This window comes from Leptinotarsa decemlineata, unplaced genomic scaffold (assembly GCF_025532065.1).
Source record: "Leptinotarsa decemlineata unplaced genomic scaffold, Ldec_3_MD MMD2_tig00000505_RagTag_RagTag, whole genome shotgun sequence".
NCBI lineage: Eukaryota > Metazoa > Arthropoda > Insecta > Coleoptera > Chrysomelidae > Leptinotarsa > Leptinotarsa decemlineata.
The window spans coordinates 823,549-850,466 of NW_027412549.1; the positions used below are offsets into that span (position 1 = coordinate 823,549).

The window sequence follows — 26,918 nt, forward strand, 5'->3', positions numbered from 1 at the left end:
GGGTACTGTGGGTAGGTATATCATAAATGCAAAAAGTATAACAAATTCAGAAGGATCTAGGACAAAATTCATTTTACAATTAAATGAAAAAAGGAAAAGCTTTTCTTACTTCACTTTATTTAGGGAGACTAAAGTATTTTTGAGAGAGGCTGACAATGTTTCGTGGTGACTATTACAAGTTTTCAAATCTGAGGAAGAATAAATGAAATGAAAATGAATGAAATGTTGATATTACTGAAAATACAAAAAAATAACCGTACCAAAATATTCGGATGTTACAGTTGAAACTGAAATAACACGTGCAAATTTGAGCAGGTCCATTCTGGCGATTTTCGGACCTCAGGCCCAGTTCATACAGAATGGAAGGGACAAAGGTCCGCGCCTCGTCTCTGCCAGACGTCCGTTCTGTGTGAATTGGGCCTTGGACTTTCAGCGCCGACTCCTCCACTTACCGAAACTGTCTGTCTGTCTGCCGTCATACAGTCTATTGGGAAAGAAAAGTTTTGGCTTTCTACTTCTCCATCTTTATACAAAAATGTAGGAATCTTCCAAAGAAAGGAAGAAAGCAAATAGCTCCAAAATGAATTCTTTACAAAGATGTGTAGATCATATAAAGAAGTAACTTTCAGACACCAACTGGAACTCGAACACCAACTCGAAATAACTACTTTCGTGTAAACATTCAATTACACGAAAGGAAAAATACTTTCGAAACAGGAAAAATTCGCAGGGAGGGAAATCTAGTGAAAAACGGTGGCTGAGGCATGACTACGGTGTTGTTTTTGGCCAAAATCTAAGCAATGACGAGTGAGCAGGTGCATTATCGTGATGCAAATGCCATGAATTGTTTTTCTACAATTCCGAACGTTTTCTTCGTATTGCTTCTCGCAAGCGGCGCAATACTTCAATATAGTACTCCTTATTGACCGTACGACCATGTGTCAAGCACTCATGATGCACTACGCCATGGTAATCGAAGAAAACAGTGAGCAAAACCTTGCCATTTGATCGAATTCGGCGTGCTTTTTTGGTCTAAGCTCTCCTAGGCTATTCAACTGGGACGATTGGACTTTGGTTTCGATATCATAACCATATACCCATGATTCGTCACCAGTTGAATTACCCTTCTAAGCAAATTTGGATGGCCGTTGACGTCATTTAACAATTCCTGAGCGATGCTCATGCGACAGTTTTTTTATGTGTGATTGATGACATGGTAATTCATGATCACTTAAATGAAATGAATGAAAACACTTTTGTCTAAATACCACTGGTAAATTTTATTTATACGACCGGTTTTGGGTTTGACCCCATTATCATAATGGGGTGAACCGGTTTCGGGTTTGACCCCATTATCAATGGGGTCAAACTCGGTCGTATAAATAAAATTTACCAGTGGTATTTAGACAAAAGTGTTTTTATTCATTTCATTTAAGTGACGTTCTTTTTGGTCAAAATTCAGCAATTTTAGAACGAACTTCCGCTGCCACACGCTTCATGCTCAAAATTTTCAAAAAAATTGCACGGCATGATCCAATGGATATGCCGACATCCTCTGCAATTTCTCTAATAGTGATTCGACGACTCTCCTTAACAGTTTTCTTCACTTCCTCAACATTTTGATCCGCTGTTGATGTGCTGCGGCATCAAGGGCGTAAGTCGTCGTTCACATCTCGCCGACCTTCTGTGAAAAGCTTGTACAACTTATGAACACTTTCAAGTGTTTTTGAGCACTTAATTACATTTTTTACACAAAATTTGGTGCAAATGTTTTGATCCAGTGTTTTAGATAGCAGAAAATTACCGAACACGCAAAACACTACCAACAAACTAAACAGGCTAAACAACAGAAACGGTGAACATATGTTCGAGACGAGTGTACCAACATAAAAAACAAAAAAATCGCTTTAGAATGTACGTAGCCCGCGAAATTTGAACATTCACTTTATTTTTTGAACAGTCCTCGTACAAAAACACTTCTTGCTATTCAGTTTGCACTCTGAACATTCGTTACGGATTTGAATCAGATATTATTCACAAAATTGCTATACAATACAGTAGATGAAAGAGGTGAAATTTCATTTACATAGAACATTGTTATCCTCAATGTTGGACATCGATGTTTCGAAATAAAACTTTTGTCTCATTGTTACTCTGAATTTGTCTTAACGTTTGTTTGAAGGTGGTTGACAAAAAAAACCTAAATGAAATTACAAAAAAATAGGGGTCTAACCAATTTGGGGGAAGGTAGCCGTTTTCCGCTTGATTATGGGTTTCCATATGTTGCGTATCTCTGTGCTAGCTGAATGCATTGTTGGACAACATATATGCGGCTTCTTTGAATTTCCTCATAAACCGGTGTTCCTCCCTGTGGATGATCTCAACTTGGAACTACATTTTATGTTGATGAGTTGAAACATGCTCAGCTATTTCCGATTTGTTGGTTTCTTCTCGCTGTGTGTGTTTTTGTGCTTGGTCATTGAAAGTACGCATTGCCGAGCACAAAAACACACAGCAAGGAGAAACCAGCAAATCGGGAATAGTTGAGCATGTTTGAACTCATCAACATAACATTAAATGGTCCCAAACTGAGACCATCCACAGAAAGAAACACTGGTTTAAGGGGAAGTACAAAGAAGCTGCATATATGTTTTCCAACAACGCATTCAGCCAAGCTAGCATAGAGATACGCAACATATGGAAACCCATAATCAAGCGGAAACGGCCAACTCCCGCCAGACGATCAGCTCCTGCTAAACCGGCGAAGAGGAGAGAGGGAAGAGGGGATAGGTGAAATCACTCGAATGATCTATAAATAGTCATCTCTCAGAGGAATGAGTCCAGTCATCACCTGAAGACGATTATGAATACTAACAATTGAAATGTCGTGAAGTAACTTGGCTTGAAATATTATTATTTTCATTTACTTTCAATTGTTGCTTGTATTTCATTTTATTGTAATTTCATTTCAGGTTGTTTCTTTGCTTAATAATTGTTATTTTTCAGCTATTTATTTTAATTTAATTGATTCTTTCAGGAATTTGAATTCATTTTATTATCATATTAGACAATGGAAGTCCGAACTGATGAAATTCATAATTTGTCTCCACAGATGAAACTTTGATAAAACTTATGATATTCCAATGTTATTTTGCAAGTATATATTAAAAATAATCTAAATTCATAGCGTTCGATTCATGTGATTGCATTATTTGTGACGATGATTGTATTTCTTGACGAACGCTAGTTTCCGTTCTCTTTCGGACCTAATGCGTATTTTGTCTGGAAAGGCGCAGGTTGTAATAATTCTCGATACAGCCCAAATGATTGGTAAAAATTTACTATTAGATATATTCAATTGAATTTTTTTGTTTTCGGTAATGTTTCACCTTACTATCATAAACTTAATTACAAGTGAAATCTTGCGAAATATCTTTTATCAATGTTTAATACCCATGTTTATTGAAGTTGATGTCATAATACCCGTATTTGTTAAAAACTCCTTGTGTAGTTAAAATTATTATTCACCCTGAGATACTTACCCAAAAAAATATGATCACCTCGTTCTACAATAAAGAAAACACACATTTTGGATTTGTTTGGTGTTGAATCTGTCTGTCTTTCAATGTTAGTATATGAATGAATGATGTGATGTTAAATGCAAGCATAAAAATGTATAAAAAAGTATTAGTTTCAAGTGTATGCGTTGTAACACATGCAGTAAACCTAATGAACTACCTTTTTTGTAGAGACTGGTAGGTTCTCTCGCGTTATTTAGGGTCCAGGACCTCTCTGATTTCGAAATGAAGGAAACATTGTGCCACATATTTTATTAATGTAATTTTGGAATTATACAATTTAACAAATTAAAAAAATCTACCAAGAAAGTAACATCGAGAAATTGCTAATATTTCAGTTTTTATTAAAAAGCGATTCATATGCTATATACATTTATAAACATTTCCTTCTAACAAAACGAAGTTCAACTCAAAATATTTTCAAGAAACTCTATATATTCACTGATATTTTCTGAATATGATCACTTACACTATAGTATATTTACATATTCAGTAATCTAGGTACGAGTTCCCAATCTAGTGGTACCTCGAAAGAAATAGTTCGTTTGGAAAAATCATATCCAAATATTAATTCTACATCCTTACCGATTCGGTTGAAAATTCGAGAGTTCAAATTCTATCTAGGTCGTTGAGACTCCAATCTAACATCAAAAAATTAAATAGTCGGTCAGCTCGTACCTCAACTATCTTATGGATCATTTCAACAAAACAAATGCAATGTCTCTATTTTCGAAATGTTGAAATTTTCCACACAATAAACAGTAGAAGTGCAATGCTTCCGCCGCAGTAAAAAATATTCATAGAATAAAATCATAGTCTTCACACTAGTAACAAGAGATTTTTGGTTTTTTTTTACCCGTTTCAATCTCATTATTATTTTTGAACAAAAAAATAAATGACAAAGTCGATGAATGGATCTCTCTTCATTCTAATTATGTGTTTCTGACAATCCACTGAATTTATCGAACGGTTTACATCATAGAGATACGTGCCAATGTTTTGTAAAAGCCAAGTTTTTTATGAGATACTATTTATATTTGGATTTTCACAAATATGAACGGAATATCATGTCGCCCAAAAACTACACGATATATTTCATAGTCCAGGCAAATAGTACATCAAAACATTCGGAATGAAATATAAAATTTTCGAAACCAAAGATTTCAATATAAAGTTGATACGATTTCAGGCTATTTTGTTACTGTTTGCAATGCATAATTCGAAATAAGAATAATGGAAATCTTCTGTCAAATTAAAAAAAAATACACTTTCAATTTATTTGCCTGAACTATTGATGTAGTGATTTAGTGAAATAACATAATTAGTGTACACTCTTAACATCAAAAAATATTTAAATACGGGGATTTTTTTCTTTACAGATGGAGAAGATCACTCTCATACGGCATCTTATTTCAGGAAACCCGAATAATTTGTTTATAAACATTTTGAGGGCTCAAAATGTTTTCATCATTTTGCTAAGAATGTACACAAAAAAAATTTGGAAATGATCTCGTAGGATATACCTAAAAAGCCTACATACAAAATCTTGACTATCAAGAGTTCTTTCATCTTATTAATTATGGGTTTTTTATTACAGATTTCATATAGTCCGATACAATTGTTTACACTTTTTTCAACCAATCATCTTATGATCCTACGTCAATCCATTCTATTTTTTTATTTTAATGACATTTTTTAAGTGATATTTGTTTTGGTGTATCGAATTCATTCAAAAATTGTAGTTTTATTTTCATGCCAATAACTCGGACTGCAAAAAAATTATATAACGTGTTACTTAATATAAATCTATATGTAATGGTTACAAATATAACATTCAACGGTGTCTAATATTAAAGACTCCGTTTTTGATATAGTGAGTTAATACAAATAGGCGCTAAGAAACACTTAGTAGAAAATTTTAATACACTGATACCTAAATTTTGGATCTTTTCAATCAAGTATTCAATAATTATTTGAGTTTTTCAAGAATAAGAAATGAACTAAACAAAACATTTAAATTAGAAATAAATGAGCTACAAGAGGTAGGTACTTGAATACGGATTCACAGTATTTTTCTTTTTGACTAGTTTTGAAGGAGAATTTCAAAACCCTTTCTATTTTTCTCTGATATGAAAATGAAACTGTAAAACTTTTCTTGGATCCAATTACAGAAATAGTATCATAATAATGAAATATATTTTTAATAATGTCAATGGGATCTTCAAATGAAGTCATTATTCTGACTGAACTTAGAAAGTTCTCTGTTTTGGTTTTACAAGAATTTTCACAAACAAGAGTTTCTTTTCGCCAATAAAAAAATAAAAGCTATCGATTTCCTATCATGCAGTTTTCATGCAGAAACACCTTACTCGTGCAAATTATGTATTTGAAACCCTCCTTTTAACTTTCCCAGAAACTCATACAATCATGACGATAATTAGGTTATAAAAGCCTCCCATCTTTACGGGAGTGGCAATTCCTTTAGAAACTTCATAAGAGTAACATCATAAATACAGTCTGTAAATCCGAATAAAGTCTTTTTGGAACGTTGTTCTCGTGTTCCAAACCAATAATTGGCACAGTCAGTAAGATCAATTATGTGTATGAAAGCCTACTTTTTGCTCAGTAACTCGTAAAATGCAGACGCTAGTTAGGTTAGGTTAGGTTAGGTAAGCATCCTATATTTATAGGTGCGGCAGGTCTGTGAGTAACTTTGCCAGAGTAACATTTCAAATGAAGTCTGCAAAGCTAAATGAATTCTTTTCAATAAGTGGTTCTCTTGGAAGAACCTATAGTTTGCAAAATATTATTCCCAAATAATATCATTTTCCATTTGCAGTACCTAACATGTTTACACCAATCACATACGTTTATTCAAATATTAGGTAATATTAGACAAGTTGCAATTTTCAATAAGTGAATTCACTGAAAATATTTTAACAAATTTTGGAAAATTGAAAATGATATTTAGGTTTAATTATTAGAAAAAAAAATCAATAGAGAACATTTCAAACAGAGAAGTGGTATGGTGGGTGTTATGACTACTCAATCTTCTTATCAAATTTTGGAAAATTATTTTTGCGCCTTATGCTACTTTTCAGCAATACTCTCAAGGGCATACGCTTTTTCAAATGTTTTTGTCTGTAAAACTTCAAGTAGTTGGTTTTTGGTATAGTAATCTTCAAAATACAAATTGTTATCCATTAAAAAAATTTGTATTTCATCTTTCCTCGAATTTTTATTCGGTACTTTGATGTGCTGTCGCGAATTATAGGAAGTATTGTTAAGAACTATTACACTATTCGCATCCAAATTTGGGATCAATGCGTTTTCAAACCATTCCTCGAAAATATTGGCTTATGATAGTAAACATTGCAGTCCTCAAGTTTTTTTCCACATAATTTCAAAGAATTCGGAACCTATCCTTTACTTCCTCTGCAATGCACAATGATTAGTTGCGATCCTTTGTTTGTAGGCATGTTAGGCGTACTACCATCGTAACTATGTCGTGAATGTCACACTGAGTTTCGTCCAAATAGAAAATTTGCCGTTGTTCTTGTCTATATTTAGTTATATGTTCTAAGTATTTGTTACAATATTCCACTACTCCTCTCTTTTCCATAACTGCTTGACGTTTGTTTATTTTTTCAAATCCAAATCCTAGTTTCTTTGTGAAGTGTTTTGTCACAGCAGCGCACGTTATGGCCGGAAATATTCAATTTTTTCCTTAACGTTTCAGTTGTAGGAATCTCATTGCTTTTCTAACAGTCGTATATTGTTTTTTTCAATGATTTTATTAGATGAACATCTAAAGGTTTTGGTAATCCTGTATTACATCGCGTCTTGCGTTCGTGAGGTTTGTTTTTGACTATTTTACGTACAGTTGGGAAAGGAATTTCGGTTAAATCTGATGTTGCTTGTAATAGTTGGTTTCCCTCGAAACTAAACTTGAGATGTAGATTCTTATATACATTGAAACATACTCTCTGTGTTTCATTATCAAATACATCCGAATCTTATTCACTGGTACCTCTTTTTTGCATTGTTCACCATCGCTATTGGAATCACTACACTGAAAAAAGTCTGCGTTGTTATCACACTCGTTATTACTATTAGTACTCCTCCAAGGACGCCACCTTTCAAACATATAACAAAAATTTCAAATAATTATAACTGCACCAATAACGAATTCCCACACTCAAATCGCGATCAGTTCCTGAAGTGAACCCGACGGCGATAACTATCCCCGCATTCTCAGATTTCTATTCGTAACCGTAACATGACTTCAAATTTAATTTTATGACTCTTCAGTCAATCATAAAACTCGGTTAGTAAAAATTATCCAATACGAACCGTATTCTGCAGTCCACGTGGATTATTTCGCAGGCGGTTCATTTCTATGTATTGGTTTTTTTGGCCATTGAGAATGCCACCAACTGTAAATGTTCACAATATCGTTTACTTCGACTATACCTACCCCATGTTCTACTATTTTATAAAACTTATTTTATAAACTTATTACGAAATAACGTTATTGGCGTAATTTGAAATCCTAGCATAAGGGTGTCTTTCAGGAAAACATTCTCGTATAAGGAAATAAATGAAAAATGGAATAATCTAAATGTTTTCATTTGGTGATTTGGATAGAAATATTCAAGCTATGACAGAAATATGTTTCAATTTTAACAGTATCATTTCAGGATATTAATCATCACAATGGACAAACGCTCTATAAGTAAGGTTTCAAAGTTTTTACATTTTTTTCAACTCGTTTATATTAACTACCAGTTCCCCGAGTCACTATTATTACTATTATAATTACCACTAACTAAAGTGCATATATAGCGTGTGCGGTGAGAATATGAACCATGCAATGAAAGAAAGGATATCTGGGATAAATCATCACATGTTGTAAGCAATGTCATAAATCTATGTAATTGAAAATTACTAGTCCAACATATATAGCATCCTAATCATTGAATAATAAAAAGGATATAATAGCAAAACTTGAATCTTAACAGTTTGTCTCTTGCTGACACAATGTTTTCTGAATGATAGAGGCTGAGACTGCTGTTGTCTGCAATATTTCAGTAGAGTTAGTTTTATAGATACACATATTTAGTATCTCACAGTTTTTTAACAGTTAAATCTGTTTCTATTTAAAATCTTCTTTACGTTAACCAGCTGTTGTCCCCCAACGAACGACAACCCTCAAAAGTAGAAACTTGTGCGACCTAGGTATTAACGGAGTCTTATCTTTTAACGTGCGATTCATAGCACGGGCTCGTATTCATTTCTATGATTACTTCGGTTATGTAGGGTCTATATGCCCTACAGCCAAAAAGGCTAACCTTTTTCATTCTTTTCAATTAATCAAATCTTCAGTACAGTTCCTATTTTAGCTCTTTCTTCTTAAATGAACATAATGGATACGATATATTTTCGGTTGAACGAAATTCATTCACTAGAAAATATGCATTCTGGAATTCAATATTCTCAGTTTATCAGATTATTATTTTCTATGCTGTCCGATTTATATTTAGGATATTCTTCAACTGTGCTAGCAATATCAATCTTGGAAGATTTTCTCAAGCCACATGAGATTCTAGATTTTCAACCATCAAAAACTCATAGACCAAACTACCTTCAAAAGCGGTACATCTGTCTATCAACATTTTTCAAATAAACCCATTGAAATTCTTGTTTATGATGATATATCTGGGTAACTGTACTAGGAGGGATTTATTGGTTTGTAACCAATTTCTCTCATCCAATATGAACAACTATTCTGCAGTTCCAAGTCTTTTCTATCTTTTATAAAGACAGACAATTCCTTGGTATTGTGCTTGTCCTATGATAGTCCTAAATATTATGAGTATTTTGGCTAACATAGTTGGAATGATCATACCTGGTTCAGAAGGTATAAACGGTTTCATGAGTCAATTAAGTGTTTTAGAAAATTGACAAAACGAAGTAACTTAGTTTGAAATAATGTAACGAATACGTTCCTTTATAGTAGGTATCAATTAGAAAAGTTTGAAAGACTTTTGAATTTTTTAAACAGTACAGATTAATAGGGACTTCGCAGTGTTCCAAAATAAAACAACCATGAGTGAACAGAGGAATTATTTTTTTTTCGTCACCACCAAACATATCTCACCTCAAACGGTGAAAGAATTACATTGGCTTGCTTACTCACATGTGATGATAAAACATCAATTACTTCTTATCTAATACGGGGTGATTAGAAGAAGAGAGTTTTTTCAGATAATCTACGACAGAAAGACAGACAGAAAGCCTTCACATCAAAACACAAATTTCATTCATTTACCGAATCTTTTGGCCCATGAGTTACATGAAGTTCACTATATGGAAAAAATCAGCTAGTTAATTAAAGGGTTCATCAATGTTTTCAAAGAATTATTGATAGTTTGGGATGGAAAGATATACATATTGACTCAAAGAAAATATGCTGAATGGCCTTGTGAGAGGAATACACATTTTTTAAATATTGCATTTCTTGTTGCAACTCTTTCATTATTAATAAACGGTTTGTAATATACAGAATCATAAATAATAATAATTTAGGTAATACTCACTGACAATGATGATTAAAATTACGAGTCCAATCACACCCATTATTATCATCATCTGAAACGAGAAGAAGAGTGTAGAGAAACAATTTCAATCATAAAATAAATTGAGAAGGGCTTTCCTCATAAAAATTAGATTCTAGGTTTGAATTCAATAAAATAAGTTTGAATGAGATTGACAATAGTTTATTTTTTATGCTGAGATCCTGGACGACGTACATAAAAAAATAAATAAATCCATAGTTTGCATCCATAAAAAAAAGATTCATCTCCCATTTTTACTTTCACCTTGGTAAGTTAACATTTTTTTTAAAAATATTTATGTTTTTAATTGAATGATCATGGTTTACTGTCTGAAAGATGTAGGATTTGAAACCTAAAAATATTAAAAAAAAGATATTAAAAAACATACGGAACTAAAATGACCGCTTGCCAAGGATAATGTGGGATACAAAAATATATTGGAAAAAGGAAATATAAACTGATCTGAATAATAGATAACAGTTATAAAATTAATTTATTTATACAACTTAAAAAAGTTGAAGAGATAATAATTTGTTACCAACCAACAAACGGGTAAGATAATTATAAGGTTTATTTAGTCATCATTTTTTCGAAGATCTAACTTCGATGTAGAAGAAATTGTGTGCTTAATATAATATTTATGTCGCCATACAGAACTAAAATATTTGAACAATATTTTTCAAGCATTCATGAAATCAATGAAAATAATCCTTGTTCAAATATCAACGTATTTGGAATTGTAGGAAACTGAATGAAAAAAACTCACCTTCAAATTTTGTAACCAAAACTTTCTCTTGAGTTTTCCTGCTTGTTGTTCAAATTGTGAGGCTCCTTGTTGTAGCGCATCTGCCGAAAAATAATTACAAGTCAGTGATGATAACAGTCCGTACTGCTATGAAAGATTCATTATTGAAATAAAATAAAAATCTAGTTCTTTATAGTCAGTCTCTCAATTTTTTAATACATTTATAAAATAAATATGGAGTAAGTTATAAAATTGTCCCGTCTCCTTCGCCATTTTCGCATTTCTCCATTCACCATTTCTTCGGAACGTTTCGAGTTGGAATAAAAAAAATCAGTTTGGGATATTAGAGGTTTTAAGATCCGGCACTCAACTACAAAAAGAGTTACTGAAAGTTAGTTTCCGACAATGTACAAAATTAAAAAAAGGAATGATGATTTTTCTCAAAAAGTTATTGAAATATTATTTTCAAATAGTTAGGAAATAGTAGTAGTTCATTTATTCAATTTTCAATACATAAACGAGTAACTAACTTCTGGATTATTCGTTCATGAACTCGGAAGGCGATTAGGCCAAGCAACGAAAGATTACCGTTCTTCCTCTTTTTTGATAGAAAGAATTAGTATTGCTATTCAACTTGGTAATGCTGCTTCGGTTCTTGGCACTATTCCTCCTTCACATAATTTTGATGATATCATGCATTGCCCTCCTTTCAATACGGAACGAAAATCTCTTCAAAACAAGCCGAGATATGTGTATATTCATCAGTCTTCTATCAATGTTAATTTTGCAAGTGATTGATCCACTTTCTTCTTTATCAATGCGCTCAATGGACATAGGTCATTGCAGTCCTCATGGTTCTGGTTCCCTTTCAGTGGAAAAGCTTCATGGAGTAAGAGCCGAATCGATCCCTCTTCGAAATTCTTCAAAACTTGGAAGGATCGATTGCAGCTTGAGACATGGTTCTGATACAAATTCTGTGGAACATGTTCTTCCTCACGAATCAATAGACAGTTGTCCTGAAAATCTTGCTGAAAAATTGGATTATATAATTTAGGAAACACTTGCTACATGAATAACATTTTACGAGTGTTTCAAACAAGGTTTCAACGATGTACGAGGTTTTAACGATGAACGAGAATGTTTCCTACTTATTCACCAAACTCAAACACCTGTTCATGCAGCTGCAGTTTCGTAAGAATGTATCGTAAGAATGTATCGTCTTCAATGGTACTGGATGGAGCCTGTAAAATCATCAGGAGTTTGGATTCCCTTCTCTGCATAGTCCACGCCATGATCAGGAATAGAAGCAATTCTCTTCACGGTAGCTGCCCGAGCGGCTGATGAACTCAGTTTAGTTTTCGGCACTGTCACCGTCTTGGTGACAGAGTTAAACAGAAAGCTCATATGAAAGCTGCAGATATTACCAGATAAGATACAAGATAAGCCAACGTATAGGTTCTCCTTCAAATACACTGAAGACCTGAAATCGCTTTCCTTATGTTGAGTGAGCTGAAGTCGGGAACTGAGGCGTTCACCGAGGTCTTCCAGGAAAGTTCTGCAACACTTCACTTTACCGTAGTCACGTGATAATTATAGAGGTCCCAAAGACCAGAAGCAGGGCCGTCGTGAGGTCTCAGACCTATATCCATCAACATATCGCGGAATTACGATCGCTATATTACAAGCTTCAACATTTCTACGGTATTCACGAGACACCGGTGTAGCCTTACGCTTCGAGGAAAATTGAATCCGTTTTGAGGAATGAGAAGTGTTGAATTTGTTGGAACTATTCATTCTTCACCTTCAAGCTCATGCAAGTAAATTTAATTAGCGATAACTGCAGTGATGTTTCATAAGAATGTTTTTTTCGAAAACCAGATTGATTGATAAGCATGATTTGATTTTTGTCAATGAATAATTGATATTATCACTTACCCGCTCTATCATCTAATTCAGATAATTTCTGATCGCGTTCCAGAACTTTTTCTACGTTCGTTTTCATAATATCCACGACTTCGTCCACCTGAGCTTGAGTCTGCTGCAGCCTTCGCTGAGCAGCGATTTGTTGGGGCGTCCGGGGTCCCCCAACGATTCCATCATCGCCTCCGGTGCCAACTGATGGGGTCAACGCATCCCCTGCAGACCTGCAATAAATGAATATTATGTATCTGCCTACCTTCTTGTGGAAATAGACGAATCAATGGTGAATCATGACGGAGGGGTTAACTAACAGCAGCAGCGTAGAGAACGATCGATTTTGGTGGTTTGTCGAGAATTCATGTTAAGACATCGGCATTGATAGCAAACGAAGAAAGCTAGTAAAATAGATGGAATAATTGTAAACATTTTACCGCATGACGTATAACTGCCAAAGAATGAAGTTTTTCGCAGAAATACAAAAATTATGTTGTTTATAAGGGAAACAAGTTTTGATCTAAAATCATTGCAAAACTCCGACCATCCAATTTCATGAAATTATTAAGGAGATAAAGCGATATCTCAAAGAAAGGGGCTTTCGATTCCTTATCTATTGCTGCTTTGCTTTTGAAAATAGGTTCATTCCTTCAGAAGATACTTAGCTTTGAAATATCAATGGATGGATTTCACTTAAAACATATTTACTCATTTAAGTGAATGTTGAAAATGTATAACTCAATGCTTATAATTCAGTGTTCGTTATCTTGTTCAAGTCAGATTTATGGGCCTAGGGCCCCTTATCCTTTCGGCTGTTTGAGTTTTTCTTGGGTTCCTGTGGCGGGGCGACAGGGATTGCATGGTCTTCTGTCGTCTTCTTTTGGCTCTTTGCCCTGTGTGTAGAAGTCGCAGCGTACTTCTTTGGCTTTGCGGCCGTTTAGGCACTGTTTCTTGTTTTATTTTCCGGCAAGCATGGATTGCAGTACCGGAAACTTCACTAGAAGCACCTGCAGCTGCCCTAAGGCCGTTGGGAGACCTTCGGGAGAGCTGCAGGCGTTCTCTGACGATGAGACGGCCCTCACATACGAGACGTCGCTTCTGATTGAGTTTCTTCCGACAGGCCTTGGGTTTGTGGTCTGTCTGTTTTCGTTCGGCCTATCTGAGGCCCTTTTATATTCAGGGCGTTCTGGGCATCCATAGAAGCTCGCTGGGTGTTCTCCCTTGCAGTTAAAGCATCGCAAGGGCGAGTTTTTAGGTCTTTTGCATTCCTTGGTCATGTGCCGTCCGGCACATCTAACGCAGGCTGGAACTGCTTTACAGTTGCGTTGCGTGTGAACCTGTTCCAATATTTTTTAGTTACCAATATTTTTTAAACTATTTAACCCACGGGTTTTGACTGAAAAATTTATCACTGAACAATTTGAAATTACTTTGAAACCCATTTGAGAATTTTGCTGAACGTATTTTTTCTATTTGCTTTCATTTTAATTCCATAAAGTGGTTTGTTATTACCTCTCTTTTCTTTATAAAATTGGTTTTCAAGAAACATGTAAATTTCATCAAGTTTTTTGGAATCAGGAAGAGTACCGAAAAACGAAGCTGCATTTCCTCTTTGAATGGCCATACTCATTTAATGAATGAGAAAAGATGTGGCTCTTGATTCGTGGGTCATCGGTTACTTTTTTCCAATTTCATTGATGAAAGATAAGGCTTCAGAGACAAAAACACCAAAAGTTTCAACAGCTATTAGGCGAAAGATATAATTATTTCCCAAATTCTGATATTTCCGTAGTTTGGACATTTCTCCTAAAGAGGCAGCAGCACCGGCTTTCGCAGAAGTAGCAGGAAGATGGCAAGTTGCTGATGTATCTACACAAGTAAAGTCCCAAACAACAGATTTACCATTTTTCCATGGAACAAGTGTCGTACCATCCGGCCGTTTTCCGTCGTCTCGACTTGTGTCTATGGGTTCTAAAATCGCAGAAATTTTTGCTGAAGTTGAAGCCCTTTTAATTAGATCATTAATCGCATAATGGTGAGATAAACGACCAGCGCTAAAACGGCAGCTCAACCCATGAGTACCTGATTCATCCACAAATGCACCACATTTACCAAAGTTTTGAACACACAGTGGTGTACCAAGTCAAAATCCGATGCCAAGTCTGAAAGATTCGTCATCCAATAGAGCCCCAAGTGATGCTACAGGAACAACATTTAACCAAGCACCAGATTCTTTCACAGTTACTGCGAGAAGACGAGCCTTATTTTTTAAAGTGTCAGAAACTGTCTTCAGTAAAATACTAGTTGCTTGATCTAGTAATGGTTTATCCCATGCTGGCCCCAAAGGTAAAATCAACACCTATGCTTTTTTTGATGAATGTTCTACGGTGACCATGGTTGATGCTGTATTGGCTGAGAAATTAGCTGCTACAGAAAGAATTTTCAACTAGTTGGTCAAAATCGTCATATTGATGGTTTATAAAAACGGAAAATTCTTGATCTACTCGTCCAAAATACTGTTTTGTGTTGATTCCATGCACAACCCATCGTAACTTCGATCTAGATAAAATAGGTTGGTTTTTTTCTCCTTCGTGAACTTCTCTAGCAATGATGAGACCAATTCCGATAGGAATTTGTGGTTTCACACAGTGCATAGATTCAATATTTACTTGTGGAAGATGATTCCATTTCTTAGATAGACTTTTAGAGTTCATTGAATGTACAGGAAGAGATAAGTTATGGATAGTTCTAACATCGTTTGAATCGTATTTAGTATCTTCATTTTTTCTCTAATCTTCAAACTGATCTTCTTCGAGTGGAGTTCTTCGCAGGTCATAGAATTTGCCCAACTGAGTTCAGCTAATTTCTCAGCCAATACAGCATGTTCACTGTAGAACATTCATCAAAAAGAACATAGGTGTTGAATTTATCTTTGGGGCCAGTTAATTTTACAGAAGTTATTCTCAATAAAAATTCAGACTCCTGGATCCTGGCGGAATGATGGCAGACTGGATTTTCAGAGTTTTCCAGTACTGTTTCGGGTTCTTTATATAACAAAGGATGATGTTACTAAAGGCAGTCATTAACATCACATGTTTTCTTGCTTTTACAAAGTTTTGTGTGATGTGATGATCCTAAACAACTGAATCATACTTTATTTTCTTTCACCCAGTCCCAACATTTCTCAACTTCTAATTTTTTGAAGTTGTGACACTTCTCTACTTCATGTCCGTCTTTCTTGCAGAATTTACATCTGAATTTTGGTTTATCTGGTTGAATGGATGTTGTACAGACATATCTCTTCTTTTTATCCAGTTCTCTTTCAGAAACAACGTACATTATGGCCTCACTTACTTCTTCAAGCCAAAGAGAAAATTCTACAATTGTGACAGACTGTTTGGATTCAACAAATATTCAACACGTTTTAAACTTTGCACAGTAACTGCCAGATTTTGAATTTTATTGGAATAGTCTAAAATGTTGTCTAATTTGTCTTCTCTCAAGCGGGAATCCTCCTCACACAATCTATTAGGTCTTGAATAATTACATCGGGTCTACCGAATCGGGTATCCAGTGTATTAATACCTGGCTTTACCTCTTAGACATTTTTGAAGTCGCACAATATTTTCGGCATTGGAAAATCCACAAATTTTAGTTTTTTCTTTGAACTGATTAACGAAATTGATCCACTCTCCAGCTTGTCCAGAAAATATTGGAAGTTCCTTGCTGAACTACTGTCTGGCCATGAATTTGTTCAGTTTCTGCTTGGATATAACAGGATATGGACAATTTTGCAGCAGAAAATGTGGCTACTTGTTGTTATAATCTATATGCACTTTTCAATCACAGTGGGACTACTAACCGAGGGCATACAGCATACTGCAGACCCCCGTATACTGGCGCGTGGCACAAATACAACGATTCACACGTGTCACCAGTTTCACCAAAATCGCTTGTGAGTGGAGAAACATATGTCCTCTTTTATGTAAAGGATGGAACAAATATGCACCTTTGACATAACCGAGGGAAAGTTTCTTTTGCAATTATTATTTATTTTTTGTCAAGTTCTCACATGTACCTGTTTCGTCAATATATTCTTTAGATAATAAAAAAATAAATTAAATAAATCTCAGCCCCGGATCCACAATTTTTTGACAATTGAGTGACATTTAGAAATAATGCATCCATCGCTGTTATTTCTGTGTCAGGCTTATTTATTTACTGATATGTAGACATGAACGTGTATGAATTATATTTTACACATAGCACCGGATAGGATTTAAAATAAAAATATGTATAATGAAAATATTGAAATTATAACTGAAATTATAATTCTACTCTCCGATCTTTTTATTCAGCAAATAAATATAAGGACTTATCATAATCCAACTCATATGCCATTCGATTTTCTATCTCTAAGATTGCAAGACTCGATGAGCTTTCCTGGTTCATAGAACAATTTTTAATTAGTTTCAGTTTTCTAAAACTCTCCTTGCAGCTTTCGGATGAAGTAGGAAGCGTAGAGCAATACAAATATTAGAAAAAGCATCCTACAAATCATTCGCATAGATCTGTTGCGAGAGATAGAAACCGTTAGCACCAAACAAAAGTGGAGCTTGTTGTTTAAAAACCGTAGAGTTCCTGGCAGAATTTAACGGTGCTTAAATCTCGATCGTATTTTCGAGACAGATCTACTCCCCGCACTTTTGCAGTTCTTCAATTGACATTTTCAAAATATTGGTACTATTAAGGAAAGCAAAATTCAAATTCAGCATGGTATATAGCACAATCAAACATATTTTTAATTTCTGATATCATTCGATCAAATACCATCATTATTCCTTTAGAAAAGAGTTGAACAGTTTAGACTGTTTGTAATTCGTCTTCACACATCTCATCAAAATATGTTTCAAGTTTTGAAATTTGTTTGTTGTGCAAAATAGGATCAACCAGTTTTATCAGCAACTTCTCCAGCCTTTTTTATGTTTCATTGAATGTTGTTTCATTTTTTGCAAAGTTTTGAGCATACCATCCAATAGTACGACGAAACGAGCAAGGATAATATCTTCATTCTGAATTTCTATATTCACTCGATTGATTTCGCGAAGCATATTCGCCCAAATAGTTAAATTAAGAATTTAAAATCCTTTATAGCAGTTACGAGATGACCTGCCTCGCACTCATACTTAGCTTTTGGAGCATGATAAGTTTCTAAGGCTTCCACTACTTCCACACAAATTATTCAATAAGGCATTCACAGCAATGTGTTTCGCTGACCATCTCATCTGGCTACTTCCTTTTAAATTTGTTTTAACATATTTTTTCATAGTGTTCCACCTAGTAGTGGAACCAACAAAAAAGCAATATACTTTTTGAATCAGTCTAAATAGGTTAATAGCTTCCTGGCATGAAGAGGCAGAATGAACACCAACAAGATTTGAGGAGTGAGGCAAGCACGGTACGAACTCGGCCAGCCCATTCCTTTCTGAAATCCTGGCTTGTACTCCTTTATAGATGCCGGTCATATTGGACCCATTATCATAAGATTGGCCACGACATACCTATTTAATATAATCGACAAGTACTGAATAATAAACACAAACAAATAATACACATGTTTATAATAAAATACTGTCGTAGAGAGAGATCGACGAAGCGATTTTCAAATATAGTTTCATCTCTTTTGCACACACAGTAGCCAGACGCGTGCTGCCGCGATTCCTGCGGGCGAGCGGGCGCGTATTTTAAAATATGCCTACGCGCCTTGCGAATAACAGTGTAAGTCAAAGTTAAATATATTTTTTTTAATTTCCTGGTTAATATACAGTTTGTTGTATGACATAAATAATCATTGAATTTCAATCATCTTGAATGAGTAATTTTCACCTAGACATTAAAATGCCTGTATTGTGTTATATTACTCATTCAGATGAGAGTTCTTTACATACATTTCATAGAATTAAATACTATGGCATAAATATAATAATATTATGACAAACTCAGAGGAAACAGAAACGAACAGAAACAAACAAAATAAAAAAAAAAATTAAAAGAAAAGTATATGTGAGTTGACTATATGCTTGTATAAGAAAAGATGGTGATGATTAGGTTATTCAATGTAGAAAACTTTTTTTTAGTATATATTGAGGTTGTGTTTGAATTTATTAATTAATTTTTTTAATTATTTTCAATTCTACTGGGAGTAGGTTGTACAATTTTGGACCATAGTAGAACACGAATCTTTGTGTCTCTTCTTATAGAGTGGTATTTTAATGTTCATTTTCTCGATTGCTCTAGTTTTTACTGTTGTATGAGTTGAATAGTTGCTGAATTTTTGGAACATCCATACTAAACACAGGTAACTATATAATGATCTTACGTTAAGTAAATTCGTCTCTTGATATAGATAATCCGTTGAGAATCGTCTGTTTTTTTTCAATAGTATTTTCAAAATTGAGTTCTGTGCTATTTGCAAACTTGTAAACTATTAATGTGGTTGTTGAAAGTACCACCCCATGATGTCATACAATATCTCATAATAAATCCTGCCAAGGACCGATATATTAATAATAATTTTTTTTTAGAGAGAATATCTCTGAGAGTATAAAATTTACGCATTAGTAGTCTCATCCTTTGTATTACATATGATACTTGTTTGTCCCATCTCATATGTTGATCTATAACAAGTCCCAGATATTTAATGGACACTGTTTTTTCTATAACTGGGCATTTACAACTGAAACTATTCGTGCAATTTAAGTTCATTAATTTGTGGCTGATCATCTGCATTCAGCGAAAAATACATGAATTTCTTTTTTTTAATATTCAAACTTAATAAATTATTATTCACCCAGAGAATGATTTTCTTCAGATTTATTTCAGAAGTTTTATAGACTTCATCCCAACTTTCACCAGTGAAGATCATGGCCGTATCATCATCACTATATGACCGTAAAATTCATTAATTTGTGTTATTGCTTTATGTAAGCAAGAAAAAGGATCGGGCCAAGTACTGTGCCCTGGGGTATACCCACATTGATTTGTAATGTTGCACTAAGCTTGCTACCAATTTAAACAGTTTGATTCCGTTCTTTTAAGTAATTTTGCATAAGTTCCAGAGCATAACCTCTAATATCCTAATTACACAATTTGAGTAGGATTTCACAGGACACAGTATCGAAAGCATTTGCCAAGTCCATAAATACCGCAAGACATTTCAAAGACTTGTCCAAGGCTCCCACTGTTTGTTCCACGAAATCGAGCACGGCATTTTCAGTATTTGATTTGTTTATGAACCCAAATTGTTGCTGTGTTATTACATGATGTTTAGAAATCTATTATTCGATTTTTGACAGATTGTTCGAATAGTTTAGCAAAATTATCGATGACAGAAATTGGTTGGTAGTTGCATAAATCATTTTGACTACCAGATTCAAAGACTCTACTAACTTTCCACTGAGACGGTATATTGCCCTTTTTGTAACATACATTAAATTTATCAAATGAACTAACGATATCAATAGGTATTGATGCATATGCTTTATCAGTTTGCTTGTAATTCCGTCAGGACCTGGTGCACTATTGTTTTTAAGCTTTGAAATTAAACATATTATTTCATTTTTTGTCACTGGTTCAAAAAATAAGGAGAATGCCACCTTTGTTTTACTTATTAAGTTTTTGGGTAAGTCACATTTTTCAGTTTTATTTGCCATATCTACACCTACATTTTGAACAAATAGCTTTTTCTTCATTACAACTTAGTTTCACCATTTTCTTTGACGATTGGTGTGTTTTTTACATTATTTTATTTGTATCCATGTTCGTGATATCTTTGATCATTTCCCCAAGTTTTTTTACAGTTACCATTTACCTCTTGTAACTTATTTTTATAATATTCATTTTTTTTTCGATCTATTAAGTTATTGAGTTTGTTTATATACTCCTCATATCTTCTTTCATTTTCTTGAGTACTTTTGAGCAGAATAGTTTTTTTAGGCTATCCCTCATTTTAATCGATTGTATCAGTCCTAATGTTATCTAAGGTTTTAGTTTTAATTTTTTTTATTATTGATGATTTTTATTTCAGTTGATTCCGTAGTGTATTTCTTCAGTAAATAATGAGTTGTCCATTCGTCTGTAAATAGTGAATTATGCCGCTCTCTGAACTTGCCGCCCGGGGTATAGGCCCCGGCTTGCTCTCCCCCCCCTAGATCCGGGCCTGCCGGCTATCTATGGAATGATTGCAGTTTTTGGGCTCCAGTTGGCCTTGCAGTGAAAGCTGCCTCCTATGCCGCCATTTTGAATAGAAATGGTCATTTGGGTTATATCGTTGAAGAAATAATTGCATATACTATCGAAGCGTCTAAAGAATATACCTACTACGTTCTATTTGACATTTTGAAGTTAGAATCATTTATATCAACCACTTGGTCTATTCAAAGGCGATCACGTGAGTGCCCCCTCTTTATGCATGTCCCGCTATTGCTGATTTGTTGGTATGCGCCATGCAACAAATTTTTTGTGTTCAGAGAGCCGGGTACTTATACTTCTTTTCTACGATATGACCTTTAGCAATATTGGTGGTATACCGGCCCTCTGGGATCTTTAACTAACCTTATGTACTCTGTTTGATGGTTTTCATTGGCCTGAATACCGACTTTAGGTTATTTTTTTATGTGTCCCCATGAAGAAATGGAGAAAGCTACTTCGTATACCAATCTCAAAATCTTATCTTCCTTTAAACAACGTGTTTTTGGTATTTTTGCGAAAATGTATTTCTCTGGCGGTACGTGTTTGACGGAACTCCATACATGAGAACAATACTCCAAATAAGATCTGATCTGAGCTTTATAAAGCATCAAAAGTTGCTGAGGTGTGTACAGTATATGTGTGTATAGTTGAATAAAGGATCCCAATTTACAATAATACGCTGGTTGTTGCTTTGGCTTGGATCTGAATAACAGGACTTATATAGCGATTCACTTTCAATTCCCTTCTATCAGATTGTTTCAAAAGTGTTGTCCGCTTTCATGTCATGTGTTTTTGTAGCTCTATACAGGGTGTAACATAAGCACGTTAAAACATTCAAGTGTCGTATTACTGAAACAATTTTAAGAAAAAAAGTCTATATGAACTTGTATCCGAAAATGCTTCGTTTCGGAGATACGGGCGTTGAAATTGAATTTTGAAAATAAATCTTGCAAAAAATAAGTTATTTGCACGAATTTCGTTACGCGGGGTTTTTTTGACGTGGGAAATCATAATTTCGTATTAATTTTCATATAACATCTAGAGGGCGCTGCGTACGCTGTCATTATTTATTTCAAACTGCACTAACTTTTTTGACAGTAAACTTTTGATACATTTTATGAAAAAACCTAATTTCCACACCTTTTCCAAGTAAAAAAGGTACAGCTCCTCAACAACGCTGGAGGTGATCGTTTTCGAGATATTTACAATTTTCTATATCGATGCATATTACTTTGTAGCCAAATTTGATTTCAATAATTTTTGTCACTCTCCGCTTGCAAATTAAGTTGATTAAATCGAGTAGGTTATGAGAGTTTGTTTATAAAAATAGAAGTCCGCTGTCACATTTTTGACTATTAATTGACAAATTCACAGTTCGGAGTTTATACAGTGATTTTTTGGTACCATGCACGACTTTACGAATGCTGAAATGGTTGATACCACGTATCGAATTTGCTCAATGGCTTCAAAGAAAAGTCGAACAACATCCGCAAATTTTATCGAAAATCCTCTTCACAGATGAGGCTAATTTTTCAAGAAATGGTATCATGAACTTCCATTACAACCACATCTGGGCGGAAGATAACCCAGATGCGATAACGCAAACTCATTTTCAAGACAGATTCTCTTTTAATGTATGGGTAGGCATAATTGGGGATCATTTAATTGGGCCCTATTTTCCCCCCTTACGTTCGAATGGAGATGCCTACCTACATTTATTGGAACACGAGCTTCCCCAACTTATAGGAGATGTTCCCATTGGTCTCCGAAATCACTCTTGGTTTATGCACGATGGAACTCCTGCTTATTTTAGTGTGATAGCAAGAAATTTTTTAGACGTAGCATATCCCCAACAATATATAGGAAGAGGAGGCACTGAGCATTGGCCCCCGAGGTCACCGGACTTCAATCCCGTCGATTTTTTTTTGGGGGACACCTAAAATCATTAGTTTATGCTTGCCCCATTGAAAATGAGGAAATGTTGAGGGATCGCATCATAGCTTGCTGCGAAAGGATAAGGAGCACTCCGGGCATTCTTCAACGGGTGTGGAATTCTTTGATGAGGAGAGCAGAAGCTTGTATTACTGTTGGGGGGTCGTCACCTTGAACAGTTGTTGTAATAGTTGTTGCGTTCAATTTTTATATGTTTATTTTCCTAATAAATAACATAATACTTTTCCGAATTGTTTTTTTACAAACTTCGAAATATAGCATTTTCTAATTGAATAATTAAACTTGACAATTTTTCTATTTGGACTGAATACGCAGTTCCATAATGCTCAGTTCAGAAGAAGTCTGTACGGGTATACTGCGTATAAAGTTTGATGAAAATAACTAAAATTGCAAAAAACTAATGACAAAAACCTACCATGTTTTGAAAAATTTCAACAATCTATATTTCGAAAACGAATCATTCTTCATTAAATATTTTATAAGTAAAAGTTGTTTATTTTGACGAGATCCACCACATACTTAGTTTTTGTAATGTTCTCAGCAACTTCACTTAGCGGCCTAGGAGCTAAGTAATATGCATCGATATAGAAAATTGTAAATATCTCACAAACGATCACCTCCAGCGTTGTTGAGGAGGTGTATCTTTTTTTACTTGGAAAAGGTGTGAGAATAAGGTTTTTTCATGAAAAGTACCAAAAGTTTACTGTCAAAAAAGTTAGGGCAATTTGAAATAATGACAGCGCACGCAGCGCCCTCTAGATGTTACATGAAAATTATTACGAAATTATGATTTCCCATGTCAAAAAAAAAACCCGGGTACCAAATCTCGTGCAAAGAACTTAGTTTTTGCAAGAGTTATTTTCAAAAACCGAACAAAAAAATTCAATTTCAACACCCCGTATCTCCGAAACGAAGCATTTTCGGACACAAGTTCATATAAATTTTTTTTCTTATAATTGTCTCAGGAATACGTCACTTGAATATTTTAACGTACTTATGTTACACCCTGTATATCAATAAATATTTATTCTACTGTGTCGTGGTGCATAGTGATCGATATAGAAATTTGTACTATACCGGGTGTCAACGAATCTATTAGACAAGTCATAATTTCTAGACTATTAGGAGAATTGAAATGAGATTTGGTATAGTTGAATGGTATGTGGAGAGGAATGTTTTCACATATTTTTCACTTTCCGGTCACTTCCGGTTTCAGCGGAAATGGCTCCGGTTCTGAATTTTTAAATGGAACACCCTGTATATTGTAACATTTTTGGATTTCTGAGACAATTCTGGATCAGAAACTGACATTTCCGTAAGTTTTTCAGCCTACTTGATTTTTTCAGAGTCACTTTTAAAATTGCATCTAGGTGGCCATGATCGGACGTAAACTAATCTATGGACCTCAGGTGATATCAGAAAATTGCAATAGCGAAGTTTTAGTGACTAGTGTGTTGAATATGAATGAGACAAGTTTACAAAATAACATTTTCGTGTCTAACTATTATTTTTCGAATGGCGACCATTTTTTGACAAGCAATTTCCGAAAAAAGGATTTTTTGACGAATCTAACCTTACTAATTTATTTGCGATTGGATCAACAAATTTAACAAATTTAACTAATAATTTCAGCGATGCACTTAGATTTTTTGCAATATCCTAAGTTCTTGAAAATTCCACTATAGTAAATTTTCAAAGTGCATCCCTCCTTGTTCAAGACACATTTCAGCTCGTTCAATTGTTTCTCTCAACACGTTTTGTAACATTTGAGGCGATATACTTCTAAATGCCTGTTGAATCCTTTCTTCTAAGATTTCGAGAGTGGCTGGGGCTGTTGCATAGTAGACCCTTTCTTTTACATATCCCCAAATGAAGAAATCTAACACAGTCAGATCCGGTGAGCGGGCAGGCCACCGTACTGGACCGTTGGTTGCAATAACTCTATTATTAAAATGCTCTATTAAAAAATCAAGTACGTCTCTGCTATTATGGGGTGGTGCTCCATCTTGCTGGAAGTAAATTTGCCGTAAAACTTCTAAAGGCATATCATTAAGATGATCCTCGATTTCATTTTGAAGAAAACCCAAGTATCTAACCCCTGTTAACTGACCTTGAAACAATATTGGACCAATTATTCTGTTTCCAACGATACCAGCCCAGACATTGACGCCAAACCTTTCTTGAAAATTGCCCTCTCTCATTGCATGTTGATTTTGTTGGGCCCAGTACCGACAATTCTACTTATTAAACATGCCATTATTTGTAAACCGTGATTCGTCGGAAAATAGAATGAAGTTGATAAAATTTGGGTTAACTCTATGATTTTGAAGCAACCAATCACAAAATACTACTCTTCTATTGCCGTCGTCAGCATACAAATGTTGATGTAACTGATATTTAAATGCTCGATATCCGTGCTTTTTCAGTATTTTTCTTGCTGATTCGTGACTTATCTGCATTTTCTCTACTAATTTCTCTTAAAGAAACCGTTTTGTCAACTTCTACCATAGCAAGAACGTTAATCTCAGTCTCCTCATTTATGACAAACCTCTGTTCTGCGTCTCGATTTCCCTCTTGCCTAAAACGACTCTCAACATAGGGAAAATACTGATGAGATGGGTGTTGCCGATTGGGATATCTCTGAGCATACAACTCAGCAGCTTTCCTTGAATTTCTGTGGCATTCTCCAAACAATAACAACATATCCACTTTTTCACTTTGAGTATACATTATTTCGACGAAAAATTAAACTAAAATTAACGAAAATCAAGAGAAACTTCTACTTTCTGCTCATAAAGCTTATGTCACTGTCATAACCTAGGTGAGCGTTTTGTTCTCCAAAGTGGACTTGATGGAAATAACCGCAAAATATTATGCATCATTCCTATCCATGGCACCCTTGACAAAAGTAAATGAATTTGTATCGAGTATTTTCCTCAGTAATATTTAATTTATGTTCTTATTTGTAATCCAATCGCAAATAAATTAGTATCGTTAGATTTGTCAAAAAATCCTTTTTTCGGAAAGTGCTTGTCAAAAAATGGTCGCCATTTGAAAAATAATAGTTAGACACGAAAATGTTATTTTGTAAACTTGTCTCATTCATATTCAACACACTAGTCACTAAAACTCCGCTATTGCAATTTTCTGATATCACCTGAGGTCCATAGATTAGTTTACGTCCGATCATGGCCACCTAGATGCAATTTTAAAAGTGACTCTGAAAAAATCAAGTAGGCTGAAAAACTTCCGGAAATGTCAGTTTCTGATCCAGAATTGTCTCAGAAATCCAAAAATGTTACAATATACAGGGTGTTCCATTTAAAAATTCAGAACCGGAGCCATTTCCGCTGAAACCGGAAGTGACCGGAAAGTGAAAAAATCTCGTTTTGATACACCTAATAGTCTAGAAGTTATGACTTGTCTAATAGATTCGTTGACACCCGGTATACGTTGATGCTGTTCACTTTTTTCAATTTTTTTAATATATTGACTCTTTTTAGCTTATATGAAGTCATTAAGCGATTTTTGGCCAATTTTCCTATACAAACTCAAATTGAACCCGAACAGCCCGAAAAATTAGCCAGAAATTTGGCAATGTGTTAATGTTAATGAACTCACAGTCCGACATTGGTTTGTAAAATTTCGTTTCGGAGATTTTAGCCTCAAAGATAAGCCCCGAAGTGGTCGACATACAGCAATTCAGGACGAGGATTTGAGGACCCTGATGGAGACTGACCCAGCATCACAAGCGGTGCGTGGGATAGCGGAAGAACTGGGCTCCAGCTTCCAGATGGTTTGAAACGTATTGGAAATGTCAAAAAGCTCTAAAAGTAGGTGCTCCATGATTTGAACGATCGA

General features: G+C 34.7%; 1 protein-coding gene across 3 annotated transcripts in view; it reads right to left on the reverse strand.

The window, feature by feature from the left end:
• Positions 1-26,918, reverse strand: part of nSyb (neuronal Synaptobrevin) — a 42,642-nt gene that overhangs the window by 4,498 nt on the left and 11,226 nt on the right. For 2 of the 3 annotated variants that reach the window (XM_023174664.2, XM_023174663.2), the window contains exons 2-4: positions 12,876-13,084; positions 10,962-11,041; positions 10,178-10,229 (exon numbers count right to left, since the gene is read on the reverse strand). In XM_023174664.2, coding sequence (XP_023030432.1) covers positions 10,178-10,229; positions 10,962-11,041; positions 12,876-13,084 — 341 coding nt within the window. Of the gene's footprint in view, positions 1-5,133; positions 5,347-9,909; positions 9,944-10,177; positions 10,230-10,961; positions 11,042-12,875; positions 13,085-26,918 lie in introns of those variants that run through there. The other variant, XM_023174665.2, reaches the window with a different exon arrangement.